The sequence below is a fragment of the Schistocerca americana genome, chromosome 1, assembly GCF_021461395.2.
Source record: "Schistocerca americana isolate TAMUIC-IGC-003095 chromosome 1, iqSchAmer2.1, whole genome shotgun sequence".
Taxonomy (NCBI): Eukaryota; Metazoa; Arthropoda; class Insecta; order Orthoptera; family Acrididae; genus Schistocerca; species Schistocerca americana.
The window spans coordinates 107,501,358-107,518,692 of record NC_060119.1 but is presented as its reverse complement, the minus strand read 5'-3'; the positions used below and the strand labels follow the sequence as shown (position 1 = coordinate 107,518,692).

General features: G+C 41.0%; 1 protein-coding gene across 1 annotated transcript in view; it reads right to left on the bottom strand.

Moving 5' to 3' along the window:
• The window catches only part of LOC124603351 (extracellular matrix organizing protein FRAS1-like), a 218,419-nt gene that overhangs the window by 175,222 nt on the left and 25,862 nt on the right, over positions 1–17,335 (bottom strand). The window contains exon 4 of the mRNA XM_047136392.1: positions 7,546–7,693. Coding sequence (XP_046992348.1) covers positions 7,546–7,693 — 148 coding nt within the window. The remainder of the gene's footprint in view (positions 1–7,545; positions 7,694–17,335) is intronic.

The following is a 17,335-nucleotide window of genomic DNA, read 5'->3' as shown; positions in this document are numbered from 1 at the left end:
CTGGTGCCAGGGTAGAAGAGCATTCACGTTGTTCGAGGCAGAGGGCCAATGTGGAGGCTGGCTATTGGGTCTCACCTGTTCACCCTGTGAATGAGCAGTAGCTGTTCCTTTGGCAGGGTCTCAGCAGCCACATGTGGGTAAGGATTTGCTACACTCCTGGAAATGGAAAAAAGAACACATTGACACCGGTGTGTCAGACCCACCATACTTGCTCCGGACACTGCGAGAGGGCTGTACAAGCAATGATCACACGCACGGCACAGCGGACACGCCAGGAACCGCGGTGTTGGCCGTCGAATGGCGCTAGCTGCGCAGCATTTGTGCACCGCCGCCGTCAGTGTCAGCCAGTTTGCTGTGGCATACGGAGCTCCATCGCAGTCTTTAACACTGGTAGCATGCCGCGACAGCGTGGACGTGAACCGTATGTGCAGTTGACAGACTTTGAGCGAGGGCGTATAGTGGGCATGCGGGAGGCCGGGTGGACGTACCGCCGAATTGCTCAACACGTGGGGCGTGAGGTCTCCACAGTACATCGATGTTGTCGCCAGTGGTCGGCGGAAGGTGCACGTGCCCGTCGACCTGGGACCGGACCGCAGCGACGCACGGATGCACGCCAAGACCGTAGGATCCTACGCAGTGCCGTAGGGGACTGCACCGCCACTTCCCAGCAAATTAGGGACACTGTTGCTCCTGGGGTATCGGCGAGGACCATTCGCAACCGTCTCCATGAAGCTGGGCTACGGTCCCGCACACCGTTAGGCCGTCTTCCGCTCACGCCCCAACATCGTGCAGCCCGCCTCCAGTGGTGTCACGACAGGCGTGAATGGAGGGACGAATGGAGACGTGTCGTCTTCAGCGATGAGAGTCGCTTCTGCCTTGGTGCCAATGATGGTCGTATGCGCGTTTGGTGCCGTGCAGGTGAATGCCACAATCAGGACTGCATACGACCGAGGCACACAGGGCCAACACCCGGCATCATGGTGTGGGGAGCGATCTCCTACACTGGCCGTACACCACTGGTGATCGTCGAGGGGACACTGAATAGTGCACGGTACATCCAAACTGTCATCAAACCCATAGTTCTACCATTCCTAGACCGGCAAGGGAACTTGCTGTCCCAACAGGACAATGCACGTCCGCATGTATCCCGTGCCACCCAACGTGCTCTAGAAGGTGTAAGTCAACTACCCTGGCCAGCAAGATCTCCGGATCTGTCCCCCATTGAGCATGTTTGGGACTGGATGAAGCGTCATCTCACGCGGTCTGCACGCCCAGCACGAACGCTGGTCCAACTGAGGCGCCAGGTGGAAATGGCATGGCAAGCCGTTCCACAGGACTACATCCAGCATCTCTACGATCGTCTCCATGGGAGAATAGCAGCCTGCATTGCTGCGAAAGGTGGATATACACTGTACTAGTGCCAACATTGTGCATGCTCTGTTGCCTGTGTCTATGTGCCTGTGGTTCTGTCAGTGTGATCATGTGATGTATCTGACCCCAGGAATGTGTCAATAAAGTTTCCCCTTCCTGGGACAATGAATTCACGGTGTTCTTATTTCAATTTCCAGGAGTGTATTTATGAGGCGCTCCAATGTTAGGTTTGTTAAGGAGACTTAAGCAGATAGTGTCCAGGGCTAGAAAGAAAGACAATATGCACTCCATTATTCAGCTGGTGGCCTTATCCAAGGTATGGAAATGACCTTGCCTGTGACTATCAAGTATGCAAGTTGTGGTTCATGGCTTCACATGTGAGATGCCAACAGAGCTCACAATGTGTAACATTGTTCCCAGAGTTGATGAGTGTCCTTTGGTTTGGAACCAAGTGAAGGGTGTCAACCGAAACCTTTGTTGACTTTATGACAGCCTTGGCTGCAGACTTCTGGACCTGAATTATTGAATTGGCAATTATAGGACTCCCCTTGATAGGTCAGGGGTGTACTGTACAATGAAAGCAGCTACTTGGGTAGCAGAGTACTTGTGGAGTACACATGGGGTTTTTCTAGGGTATGTTAATAGTAAAAACACTTCGACTGTCAACATTTTATCAGTAAATTGTGAAAGTATTCATAACAAACTTCCCAAATTTAGTGCCCTGTAGGAAAGTTCTCACACTTAAATTATTCTTGGGACTGAGAGCTGGCTGAAACCTGAAGGAGAAAGCCCTGAAATATTTAGCAAGTCATGGAACATATATCGGAAAGACAGATTAGATGCCACAGTAGGGGCAGTGTTCATTGCAGTTGACAAAACTTTTGTCTCTATTGATGTCAAAAATGAGTGTGACAGTGAAGTTATCCGGTCATGTGTAACAGTGTACATGACCAAGTTAATTGTTGTATGTTTTCCCTAGACACCTGAGTCTACAGTGACAGTTTTAGAGGCTCCAATCAATAGTGTATAAATACCAAGATCAAGCAGCACTAGTTGGAGGCAACTTTAACCTACTGAGTATAGACTGGAATGTTTCTGGATTTATTGCAGGGGGTACAGACAGACAGTCTTGCAAAGTACTTTTGAACGTGTTTTCCAAAAACTGTCTTGAGCAGCTAATTTGGCATCCCACATGCATTGGAAATATCTATAAACAGGCTGGCCCTTATTGATTGCATCAGTATAGAGATTTTTTTATTTTTATTTTTTATGTTTTGAATGATTTCTTGAAGCCTTCAGCTGCCATTTTCTTTATTTCCTGTACAGTTGTTGAATTTCGGCCTTAGCCCATTTTCAAGTATTTTACGGATGATTGTTTGGTAACAGATCATGTCATATACATCGTTGTTCCTATGACATCATGTTATGCTCATAAATTAGTTCAAGGTGTTCACATTATATTAGGAGCTTGTATCTACAAGGAATGGTGTTGCCTTCTGACAAGGAGAGCTCCCCAGTGGTGGGATCAACTTTTTGAAAGCATCTTATATGGTGATGGAGGTTAAAGTCCCACATCCTGCAGCCATTCACCCTTGTGGGCCCTCATTTGCAAGTAACTGACCAAAAAAAATTTCAGAATATCACGTGATGCTCTACTGCTTTAAAAAATATATTTTTAATAGACTGGTTGTGCAGTGTAATGGTTAAGGTACAGGCCTCACATGGGTTGAATCTAGTCAGTCTTTATCAAAATGACTTTGTTAATTATTATTATTATTTTAATTGAGTTAAATGTATTTTTTATTTGTACATCATTTTAATCACCATATTAATTTTTTCAGTTTCTTTTTTCTTCCTATCATTCATTTTCCACTTGGATTCTTTGTTAATGTGAATTTAATTATTTTTATTTATCTACAGGGTGATTCAAAAAGAATACCGCAACTTAAAAATGTGTACTTAATGAATGAAACATAATATAACCTTCTGTTATACATCATTACAAAGAGTATTTAAAAAGGTTTTTTTTCACTCAAAAACAAGTTCAGAGATGTTCAATATGGCCCCCTGCAGACACTCGAGCAATATCAACCCGATACTCCAACTCGTTCCACACTCTCTGTAGCATATCAGGCATAACAGTTTGGATAGCTGCTGTTATTTCTCGTTTCAAATCATCAATGGTGGCTGGGAGAGGTGGCTGAAACACCATATCCTTAACATACCCCCATAAGAAAAAATCGCAGGGGGTAAGATCAGGGCTTCTTGGAGGCCAGTGATGAAGTGCTCTGTCACGGGCTGCCTGGCGGCCGATCCATCGCCTCGGGTAGTTGACGTTCAGGTTTCATAACTAACCTTTTTCGTAGGACTCTCCATATAGTTGATTGTGGAATTTGCAGCTATCTGCTAGCTCTGCGAGTCGATTTTCCTGGGCTGCGAACAAATGCTTGCTGGATGCGTGCTACATTTTCATCACTCGTTCTCGGCCATCCAGAACTTTTCCCTTTGCACAAACACCCATTCTCTGTAAACTGTTTATACGAGCGTTTAATACACCACCTATCAGGAGGTTTAACACCATACTTTGTTCGAAATGCACGCTGAACAACTGTCGTCGACTCACTTCTGCCGTAATCAATAACACAAAAAGCTTTCTGTTGAGCGGTCGCCATCTTAGCATCAACTGACGCTGATGCCTAGTCAACAGTGCCTCAAGTGAACAAATGTACAACTAAATGAAACTTTATAGCTCCCTTAATTCACCAACAGATAGTGCTTAGCTCTGCCTTTTGTCGTTGCAGAGTTTTAAATTCCTAAATTTGTGGTATTCTTTTTGAATCACCCTGTATAATAATATTTAAACATTAGAAACTGCCAGTGTATCAGTTAAAAAACAAAAGGTGAAATAATCTACTTACATTGACTGTACAATGGGATCAAAATTTGTTTTTCAATACAAGATGTAGGTGCATTTTTTGGATAGTTATTGTCATACAAACATTTATTGTACTATAGACAAAATAATGCAGATGAAGTTTTAAACAAAAGACAGGATTATAAATAAAATGAAATTCAAGCTAAATGAGGGATGAAAATAATGAACGCAATAAGATCGACAGAAATATAGGACGATAAAACTGAAGAAATTAAACTGAAGTTAATATACAAAAATAATCAAAATCACATCAACAAAGATTCTGTGTGAAAAAAAATGATACAAAGAAAAATGAGATCAGATGAAAAAATTAATATGATGATTAAAATGACTCAACTAATCAAGAGAAATAAAAAAAAAATTACGTTTAAAAAAATTAACTGAATAAAAATAAAGATCAAAGTCATTTCATTAAGACTTAAAAATAAAAATTTTCAAAGAGTGTGATGAGATTCAAACCCACAACCTTTTGTATGTGAGGCCTGTACCTTAACCATTACACTGAACAATTCTGAAATTTTGTTCCTTTAGTCATTCGCAAATGAGGGTTCACTAGGGTGAATGACTGCATAGTGTGATACCTGAGACATTAACCAACATCACCATACATATGGTTTCAAAAAGTCTGTCCAACCACTGAGGACCTCTTCTTGTGAGTCATGTAACTCGGAGTAAGAACACTGATTATAAAAAGACACTAACCAACAGGAACTGGAGATGAACATCATGTCCAATCAATGGCAGTTGGTCTCAGACTCATCAGGAATTGCTGCTGTCAGTGAATGCAGGTCCATCTCAACTAGTTTCTGAGCAAACACTGAAAAGGGAAATACATGCAGTTCATATTGCAGTCAGATGCCTTACAAAAGGACATCGCTCACAACATGACATAGAACTGCACAACTTCAATGGGCCAACAAACAGAAACTTGACAATAGCTGGTGGGAGCCACATAGTGAAGTCAGTTTAGTCATGATGTTGCCCCTCTTCAAATGACCCAAGGCATTGAGTGTACTAATATGCCCTATGAAGCATTTAACCCACAGTGTGTGGAAGGTGTGGTTGAAATACAGATGCTTCTGTGATAATTTGTTTCCCATTCTATGAGATGGCCCTACTCATTCAGGTTACCACGGACAGGAAAAAGGATGGTTATTTTAACATTTTTGGTGACTAAGTGTTTCTTTTTTCCTTCTTTATCTTCATGTTGAGTATGCTGTCAGCACACTTTTTCTTTCCAGATGACAAAAACTGTGTCCACACAGCTGCACGTATAATTCACAGGCTGAAGAACACTCAAGTACCCTATCAGACCTTGACTCACATACTAACTCTTTTGATCTTAATCCCATAGAAAATGTCTTGGATTATTTTGAACAGCCAGTGAAATATAGCAATAATTATTCCCACAATTTGGTTACCTCATGTGATCCAATCAATGAGTGACTTCATTTGGATATGGCATACCTGAAGGAACTTGTGGACCCTTTTCCTTGGCAAACTGATGCCATTTTGAAGGTTAGAGATGATGTTACATGTTACAGACGTAAAAAAATATTTTGCATCACCTCAGTTCCGAGAGTTCCATAACTTGTACAGAAAACTGGAATGGAGATCAACATAAACATCATTTACACCATTTTTATTCCTCATTAAAACCATACATTGCATGTTGTACCACCATACAGCAAGACCTTCAGAGGTGGTGGTCCAGATTGTTGTACACGCCAGTACCTCTGATGCCCAGTAGCATGTCCTCTTGCATTGATAGATGCCTGTATTCATCATGGCATACTATCCACAAGTTCATCAAGGCACAGTTGGTCCACATTTACCACTCCTCAATGGTGATTTGGCTTAGATCCCTCAGAGTGGTTGCTGGGTCATGTCATCCATAAACAGCCCTTTCCAGTCTATCCCTGGCATGTTCAATAGGGTTCAGGTCTGGAGAACATGCTGGCAACTCTAGTCAAGTGATGTCATTATCCTGAAGGAAGTCATTCACAAGATGTGCACAATGGGGGCACAAATTGTCATCCATGAAGACAAATGCCTAGCCAATACACTGCTGATATGGTTGCACTGTTGGTCGGAGGATGGTATTCACATATTGTACAGCCGTTATGACGTCTTCCATGACCACCAGTGGCATACGTCGGACCGACAAATGCCACCCCAAAACATCAGGGAACATCCACCTTGCTGCACTTGCTGGACAGTGTGTCTAAGGCATTCAGCCTGACTGGGTTGCCTCCAAACATGCCTCCGACCATTGTCTGGTTGAAGGCATATGCGACACTCATCGGTGAAGAGAACGTGATGCCAATCCTGAGCATTCCATTCAGCATGTTGTTGGTTTGATCTGTACTGTGCTGTATGGTGTCATTGTTGCAAAGATGCACCTTTCCATGGATGTTGGGAGTTAAGTTGCGCATCATGCAGTGTATCGTGCACAGTTTTAGTCGTAACACGATGTCATCTGGCTGCACCAAAAGCATTATTTAACATGGTGGTGTTGCTATCAGGTTTCCTCTGAGGCATAATCTGTAGGGAGTGGTCATCCACTGTAGTAGTAGCCCTTGGGTGGCCTGAGCGAGGCATGTCATTGACAGTTTCTGTTCTCTGTATCTCCTCCATGTCTGAACAACATTGCTTTGGTTCACTCTGAGATGCCTGAACACTTCCCTTGTTGAGAGCCCTTCCTGGCACAAAGTAACAATGCGGACATGATCAAACTGTGGTATTGACCATCGGGGCATGGTTGAACTACAGACAACATGAGCCATGTATCTCCTTCCTGGTTGAATGACTGGAACTGATCAGGTGTTGGAACCCCTTTGTCTAATAGGTGCTGCTCATTCATGGTTGTTTACATCTTTGGGTGGGCTTAGTGACATCTCTGAACATTCAAAGGGACTGTGTCTATGATTCAATATTCACAGTCAACGTCTGTCTTCAGGAGTTCGGGGAATTGGGGTGATGCAAAACTTTTTTTGATGTGTGTATTAGCACGTTGTTTCCTGGGTATAAGTGTGTGTGTTATGTGTGTGTGTGTGTGTGTAAGTGTGTGTGTGTGTGTGTGTGTGTGTGTGTGTGTGTGTGTGTGTGTGTGTGTGTGTAGGTGGGTGGGTGTGTATGCTTAAGATACACATCCTTTTTGCAATAAATGCCAAAATAATTTCACAATCTTCATTTTTAGACATAGAAGAAAATAAACATCTCTTAGATGTTATACGTACCAATTCCAAGTTTTATAACTGTTCCATTAGCAAATAGTAGAGACAGAACTCCTCTTCTTGGTATATCCGTTATTACATATCGTATATCATGAAGTCTGTTCTTGATATCATCAAGCTCAAAAACATGTGTAACATTTATTGTTTGCCCCTGTAACAAAATTTTAAAAGAAGTAAAAGAATAATTTGTTAGTTTTAGTAGGTGCTGAGAAGTGATTTGTAAAGGTGGAATCATGTAGAGGGACATGGAAACTACAGAAAATGAGGGAAACATATTTTGAACTATGCTAAAATTACATGAAAATGGAAAGGAATGTTACATATTGACATGAGCTGTTGTTATTTCTGGGCTTTATATTTCTGTTTCACTTCAATAAATAATATGACAATGAATTTTTATTGAAGAGCCAGCTAGATAACCAACTGTCCTGATTGGGGTTTCATGTGGTTCCCCCTAATCACACTAAGTGAATCTTGAGAGGAGACCTTTAATAACATCAAAGCTGAATTACTTATCATCCTTGACAAAGTGAGCTATTGCTATCCCCACACCACTCATTACTGCCTTATGTTCCCCTCATAACCTCCTTGATATTCTTTTTAAACCATATGACATTAACTGACCATAATCTCCATTCCAAGGTTCTTACTCCTACCATTGTTCCCACTGTAAAACCTGTCTCATGCAGCCATCCACTACCTTCTACAATATTTAAAGACATAACAACATGAGAAACCACATATATTGTTTAGCAATTACCACATATCCACTGCACTGCTTTTTATACAGGAATGACTACCACTAAACCAGCTGAATGCATGAATGGACACAGAAGAAGCATTCACTTTGGAGAGACCCATACCCAATTGCTGAGCAGGATTTACAGCATGGCAAGTAACATGACTGCTTGCTACACAATGTCGACCGTTTGGATCATCCTAATCAGCCATAGTTCCCCTAAATTCCATTGACAGGAACCTGCTCACCAACATATCATCAAATCTTCCTGGACTAAACCACCATTAATTAATCCCCTCTCCCATTTATTCATATGGTTTTTTGCCAGCAGCTTCTTTTTTTAAAAAAAAAAAAAAAAATTACTCAACTCTTTCTCTATTTCCCTCTTTTTCCTTTTTGTTTTTTCTTTATTTATCTTCTGTTTTACTTTTTTGTCTGTATCTTTCTCTCTTTTTCTTGTCCCTCCCCCCCTCCCCTCTGACTTCGCCAGAAGATGGGTAGTATGACACTTCCTAAAACATCATATCAACACTATCACCCGGCTGGAGACCCAAGAAACCTCCATCAGTAGTTTACGCCGGGAAAGCCTACAGTCACATAGGATGCCTAAGGTTTTGTTGGTCATGTAATTTTGGTGGTGAGACTTCATTTTGTTTTATGTTATCAGATTACATACTACAATCTTCAGAGACATCAGAGAAACAATAATCAGATATCTGTGTTTCTTCTGGATATTTTAATTCATTCTTTCCACCTGTGAAAGATTTAATTACACTAGCTCCTTATCTACCTTGTATTCTTTCATCAAATATGACATTATCAGAGGTAACTATGTCTTTTCTGTCAGGTAGATAGATTCTGGAGCAGGGTGAATCCAAATCATACCTGACAAAGGTTCCTTTCTTTGATTTCTTTTCAGTTTTTTGTTGTTTATGATCTTCAGTCAAAACATAATAGTCACATCCAAAACTTCTCAACTTATCAAAATCTATTTTTTGTCCAAACCACATTTCAGCAGGACTTTTTCCTTTTACTGAACTTCTAACGGTTTGATTTAGCATAAAGATGGCATAATTTATTGCTTCAGCACAAAGATTCTAATTCAGGTTTTGTGTGTGTATTGCCAATTGTGCTGACTCAACAACTGTGCACATTTCTCTTTCAATTCTGCCATTTTTCTGAGGTGTGTATGTGTTCGTCTTGATGTGAAAAACACCAAGTTCATCTAGCAGCCTTTTAGTGAGTGCATTCTTGATTTTGGTCCTGTTGTCTAACTTTAAACATTTTACTTTCTTCCCAAACTTATTTTCTACTATTTTCATGAAAGTTTCTAATTTGGAAACAGCTTCATCTTTTGTCTTGAGAAAATAAACAATTCAGAGATGAGGAAAATCATCTTTAGACAACAAGAAATATCTTGCTCCTCCTAACGACGTGAGATTCATTTCACATAAGTCAACATGAATTACATCCAAAATATTTTCAACAACTTTCGTATCTGTCAGATGAGACTTGTGATGTTGCTTGCCATGGGACATTTTGATGTGCTAACTTTTCATGCCACATATTAATTGAGACTGCTGTCATACATTTGTTAAATTCTTTTGTATGAAACAACATCTTGTACAGCTGTTGTTCACGTCGACCTATTGCTACAGTTTCCAGATTGTCAACAGTTTTCAAAACTGAGAGATCTGCATTTGCAGTCTGAACATAGCCTTTGTCTAAGACTTGAGAAACAGAAAGTAAATTAAAGTTTATGTTCCTTACATACATTCTGCAGAACTACTTCATACCAGTGTTCTACATCAAAAGCCTTTAATTCAGCATCTCCCACTCCAATTCCTTCTAATCTGGTTGCACCACCAATTAACACTTTTGTACAGTGATTTAATTTTACATAATTTATTGCTCAGTCCCTTCTAAATGTCATATGCTGCGTGGCACCACAGTCTTGGTACCAAATGTTCTCTCGACCTGATTGCAAATTTATTTCATTTATATTGGCAATAGATAATCCAACAGTGACCAGTGCTTTATGTTTGTAACCTTTTATTTCTTTACTGTCAAGTTTATTGCTTGTCTTGTTTCTGTATAACTTTGGACTTGGACATTCCCTGGCAAAATGACCCTCTTGTTTGCAGTTGTTACATGAATAATTCTCTCTACAGTATACTAAATATTTGGCACATGGTCTATTTCTGCAGTGTTTCTTTACATGCCCATTTTTGCTGCATTTGAAACATTGAACTGTAGACATTTCCTGCTGACCTGCTTTGACAAATGGTTTACTTTGTTTTGAGATAAAAGCATCAGTGTGCAACATGCTTAATGGTTCTATCTCATTTAACCTGTCTCCCTCCAGACACAAACGTTCAAACAATGAGTTAAGATTTTTGTCAGCTACTGCTACATTTATTTATTTATTTATTTATTCTTTGCCCATGGACTCCAGCTGAAAATCCAGCTGAGAGTATTGGGTGTGTCATACAATAGCCTTTTAACATCAAACTTGATTTCAATATATATATATAAATGAAACAAATGATTAAACAGAAATAGTCCATAATCATACAAAGGTTTTACATATTTCACATTATACATACACACAAATCAAAAAAACATACAGAAATGATAATTTTTACAGGTACATTTCAGTAATGATATATTTAAACACCATCTTAGTATTCACTCAAACTGTATATACATTTCTCTGTGAGATATAGTTTCAAATGATTTTTAAAACATTTTAGATCTGTTTCTTTTTTAATGATTTTGGGGAGTTTATTAAAAAACCTTTTGCCTGCTTTTTCTGGGGCAGTCATAGACAGTTTTAGATTTCTGTTTATCATGTAGTAATTTTCATTTCCTCTTGTACTGTGTTTGTGTACATCTTTATTTAGGAGGTGTTTATCACTTGACCTTACCACCATTATGCTTTGGTATATATACAGTGAATATACTGTCATAATATTATAGTGTACAAAAGCTTGCCTACAGGTCTGTCTTGGTGGTATTTTTGCAATGCATCTCACTGCCCTTTTCTGAATTGTGAATATTCTTTTTAGGTAGCCAGCTTGTGCATTTCCCCATATATGAACTGAATAAGACAAATGTGGGAAGACAAGTCCATAATACATTGATCTGAGGACTTTATCATCCACAGTCTTAGCTGTTTTATGCATGATGAAGATCTGTTTGTTTATCTTTTTACACAGTGCATCTATGTGCTCCCCCCATGCCAAATGTTTGTCTATTATAGTTCCTAAAAAATTTGTACTGGTTACTTCTTTAATAGTCTTTCCATTTATATTAACATTTATATTATAATTTTCACTATGCTTGGTCTGAAATACTACATTCATTGTTTTAGACTGATTCATAAACAGGTTGTTTTGTGTTAAATATTTATTTGCATTTTCAATAGTCAGGAGTGCTTCCTTCTCAAGCTCCTCCTTTGTGTCAGCTGTGCAAATGATTGTTGTGTCATCAGCATACATTATAAGTTTCTGATTTATATAGCTAGGGAAGTCATTTACGTAGAGTATAAATAGTATTGGCCCAAGCACAGATCCTTGCGGCACACCGTGTTTATCTTTTTGTAATTCTGATATGTAGTTTGTTATATTTCCCCCACTAGTATGTCTGATTTCTGTGCATTGTTTCCTATTTGTAATGTATGATTTAAGTATGTCATAGCATTTTCCTCTAATTCCATACTGATATAATTTCATCATTAATTTTGAGTGGTTCACACAATCAAATGCCTTAGATAGGTCCATAAAAATCCCACAAGTCTTTTGTTGCCTGTCAAGTAAATTAAGAATGTGCTCAATTATGTCTGTTGATGCTGTTTTTGTTGACTTCCCTTCTCTGAAACCATGCAGTACAGAAGTGGTGAAGTTTTGGTGGTAACATCCCAAGAATTTGCAACATAATCCAGTTCTCTTTCATGGCTTTGCCTTCTGGTGTTAAATCTTCTGCATATTCTTGAATATGCATGCAGCTTTGAATAGCAGTGTTACTTGTATCGTATTTGTAAATGAAGAAATTTCTCTGCAAACCTTTAATTGTCAAATCCAATTTCTTGTCATATAGCATTTCTAATTTTTTTATGCATTTGACTAGCAGACTTGCAATTTCCTATTTTCCTGCCTATGTCGCTACTGACATTTAAACCTATAAAAATTTGTGTCTCAAGATCTTTCTCAATCCAAGCTTGTACATGTTGATCAGTTTCTCCTCCTGTTGGTTTAATTTCCTGTCCGGTTGCTACTGAATGCAATTTCATTGACTTTAATGTGAAATCAAGTTTAAATTGCCAAGAAACGTAGTTAACATTTCCGTGATGATCCTCTGACAAAACTTCCAATTGTGACTTAATAGAATCTGTTGGTAATGGATAAAAACTCTACTGTCTGTGAAATTAATACATGTAATTGACTTTTCTGACTGTACTTTGGTGATTAACAAAGTTTTCGTGACTTTAATTTTTGTATCACTAATTTACCAATTGATGCTACTTCTGACTATTTACTGATATGCAGTGCATCACTGAACTGCTGGTGCTCTCCTTTAAAAATAACAGATGAATAATTACATATCCAGTTTATCTGGGTAAGCTTATAGATTCGTTCTGGGCCCATAACCTCATGATAAATTCTTGTTTTAAAGATAAGTAACTATTTTGTGATGTATAAAGGAGAACACTTTAATATATCATTGAATTATGTACAGCGCTGCAGCATGCTTGGATAAGAAAACAACTGACTGACACAGAGTAAATATTTCAGCATTATTGCATGGAACATATACAAAAACACCTTGCATAACATATTACAAGACACAGAACACACTTAACAATTCTTCATTTACCAATTAAGGAGAATCTGTCCACTGACTTGTAATGAATTCCATGGTTTTTTCTCCTTTCCTGCACAGTTCACAAGTTTTTAATATTAGCCCATTGACTGCAACCTGAAAGAGCCCTGTACATCTTCCTTAACCTACAAATACTGCTTGGAGTTTCTAATGAGTTCTATTTCAAGTCTTGTATCATGGCAGTTACACAAAACAGTGCTTAAAATTACTTTGGGCACCTCTTGTTGCTCTTCTACATCTTCAGGGTCAAAAATTTGGATATGGGTTTTGTGGGTCCCACATAATACAGCTGCATTTAGCAGTATGCCTCTTGCTTTATCTGCCTTGAGAAGTTCTTCAAAAGTATCATTACTTGGAAGACCTCATTTCCCTTGTACACTGCATATCTCACATGAAGATCTCGATACTGTATACTACCTGATGTCACTCTTAGATATCTCTCTGAATTACACTCAAATAGTGTTTTGGTCTTATGGAGCAGAAACTTACCAATTTGTTCTTGCTTGCATTGGTACTCATTCCATTTTTGTTAACCTTGTTATGAGGGTTACTCTGAAACTAATGAATTCCTTTTTCTTGAGCATCCAAGCTAGATTATGCTGGTGTGTCTTAATTTTTTAATCTTCCCACTAATGTTCTATTAATTTTGTGGTGCTGATAGGTCATATCGACCATAGACAACATTACTCTTTGGGACTGAGGTTGCTCATCAGAGCTGCCTTGTTAATTCAGTCTGTTCTTATACCTTGTACTGTGTGCATATTTTGTTTTATGTTATCAGATGACATACTATAATCTTCAGAGACATCAGAGAAACAATAATCATATATTGTCAAAACATATGTATGTGCAGATATTAGTGGGGACAGTTTATTCCATATACCACTATTCGTATCCTGTTGCCATACTGGTGACCCCAAAGTTTCTACAACTTCCGCGCTGGGTGTTGTAAATCAACAGATTATGTGAACGCCGCCATGACCATCTCACCCAACGCTTTGTTCGAAGACTTGGAAGCCCAACTAAGACCGCCGGGCCTCTTCAATCCTTTGGCAATGGCCGGCTCTTCATTACTCCATCGTGATTCACAATATCCAGCCATGTTAACCTCAAACTTTGTTGTTCTACACTGATCAAGTGCTACACTGTTAACTCAAACAATGGACTCAGGTTTCGTGTTGCTGGACTGTGCTCACCAATATGTGAAGTGTGAAGTGGATAATATTCAGAACTGTGTACCTACCGATCGATGCTATACTTTGACTCTCAACGGGCTATAACAGCAGTTAGTGTCATGCCATATGCAATGCTATCATTTGCGCAAAACACATCCGGCAACTATCAATCTTGACCTGTTGTTTGCAGACTAACAATGGACATTTTTGTGCCCAAAATTCTCCTTGCTCACCCCCCAGACCTCTTACTCAACTTTTCGACCACATGGGTTCGAGTACATCTTTTGGCATTTCTCCTTCCAGGGGCATCTTACCACACTGCAGTTATCTTCTGCAAGTTCCACTGGTAATTTATAGTCCGACCCCATGGGGCATGTTCCCAGTGTGCACGGAGAACTCACACTTTTGTCATATGAGTTACCAACCTACACCACTCTCCTACCCCCCCCCCCTCCCCTCCCTCACGGCCACACTCGCAGGGGGCCCCAGTTCCGACCGCTCAGCCACTCACTTGCCTCTCCCACAGCTCTGCCTGTGTCTGCCACACCGGCCTTCTGCGTTATTTTCGAGGTGGGCAAAATCAAATCAATACTTGTAACCCATGGTCCAGTTTACGGGACCCCTACATGTATCGCACAACTGCTCATTCCCACAGTACCGGCCGTGCCAACCGTGTCGTGTTTTAGCGACACATCAAAGACAATGCAACCCACCGTTGCCACGGACGTTCTTGCCAGGAATACACCAATGACTATTGTACTGGCCTGCTGTACGGCCTCTCCTGCCAAGAACCAGCCGGTTTTCCAAGGGACACAGAAGCTGCCTTCATCCCCTCTCCCAGGTCATCTGCCGAAGCTGCCACCTTTACACAAAGACAACCCTGTATCATGGTTTGCGCTTATCGAGCATCTTTTTGATTTGCATCACGTGTCTCGTCATGGATCTCCGTGACCACTTGGACTTAATTTGTGATCTATCCCTCTCGCCACCGCCTCCACCGAAGTACAAGTTCGCGAAGAAAATGATCATGGAATGACTCGCCTGCTCACCACAAGAATTAATCATCATGATCTTGCACAAGGAACACCTGAGGGACCGAACTCCCTCACAACTCTTGCGCCGCCTTCAGTTACTTGTGAGTGAGCATATCATGCTGGACGTCACTCTGTGGGCGGTGTGGTCTGCCAAATTTCTTACCAACCTACAGATCCACCTGTTACCGCACTCCATCGCGTCAATCGGCTCTTGTCTCCGCATCACACACCAACTATATTCATTGCTACGACAACACCAACCAGCTTACCACTCACTGCTAGTTGGCACAACTGCTACTGCTTACCGGCTGTCTGCTGGCAGAGGCATGGCTCGCTCCGCCTCCACGCCTTCTACATCGCCTGGCAGTATCCGCTCGTTCTCTCCACCGTATGAGCACTCCATACCATACATGCCGGTATACATGCTGGAACAAATCAATGAGGACAAGCCTCCTCCGCTGCTGCAGTCACCACCACCACTACACCCACTCATCTGTACTGCTGGTACCACAATATTTTTGGCGAAAATGCCAAGAAGTGCTGATTATCTTGCCAGCACCCAAACGCCAACTGCAGGACCTAAAAGACGCTGAGTCCTGCAGAGAACCTCACAGACATCCTCATACATTGCACTCCATCCACTCATCTGCCCAGCCGAACAGTCATTTGTACAAGACTGACATTTCATCATGGCTAGTTTTCCTAGTCGACACTGGTGCTGACATGTCTATCATACCTACATCGATGGCTTCCCCCATCTTTTCACTGACAAAGTCACTTCTACAAGCTGTCAACGCATCAACATTACAAACCTCAGGCTCTGTCAAAGTTATGGTGCACCTACCTCCTTCTCTGTGTTTTCCGTGTACTTTCTACATTGCTGACATCGATGAACCAATTTTCAGTGAGGATCTTTTGTCCCATTACAAACCTTCTCTGAACGTAGTTCAGGGCTCAGTGCCACACCATCCCACTAACACTCAGATACTGTGCTCCCGCACCTATGTTCCACGTTCTGTTTCTATTGTGACATGCAAACCTACTGTCAGAATATGACTCGGCGGCACAAAACCACCGTGAAAATAACAAGCTGAAACAATGAATAGCACACATTTACAATGAGCTTGTCGTGGCTTGTACCTCGCTGCTGAAACTGCAGTCCACAGTCCTGTCGCCTAATCGTGTTTCTCCAGCAGACATCAGCTCAGACACTCATCAGGTTAGTTCAAATACATTTATTGCGTGACATGATTCGCATCCGGTAGGCTCTGCATCCTCAACGCGCTTGCAACGTTCGCTGCCATATGTATCAGACAGTGCTTCTAATAAGAGTCGTGCATGCAATATGACCACACACACCATGCAGGCAGGCGACCTGCGAGTTGATAAACATTCCCCCTCTCTTGTGTGCCAGACACGTGCGACACCAATGCCGCTCTCGTCCGCACCAGGTACCAAATGCAAGGTTGACAGCAGACAGTCGCCATGCATTCCGACCTGCTCCATGCTGCGCACACAGCTGCCCTCTCCAAACAAGCACATGCCGTGCTCACGTACTAGACATGTGCTGCCTTTTCCCACTCCCATTAATGGCTACACCTCTTTGCACCCTACCCATCCAAAAACTTCGCATCAGGACACTGATCAATCTCGTGTGCAGTTCTCTGTTTCTTCCATCACTGATGGAATGACACACAAGATAGTTACCACTGCCGGCCCTCCTATTACGCACAAGGTTAGACACCTCAACCCTATTAAGTTGAGCATAGCCTGGCAGCAAATTAACGGACTTTTGGAGGCAGGTATCCTGCAACCATCAGACAGCAACTGGTCTTCACCGATCCACCTCGTCCTCAAACATGACGGTTCTTTCTGAATGTGCAGTGACTACAGATGTTTAAATGCTCATACTGTCGTGGACTATTACCCTTTGCCTAACATAAATGATTTCACTCTTATGTTAT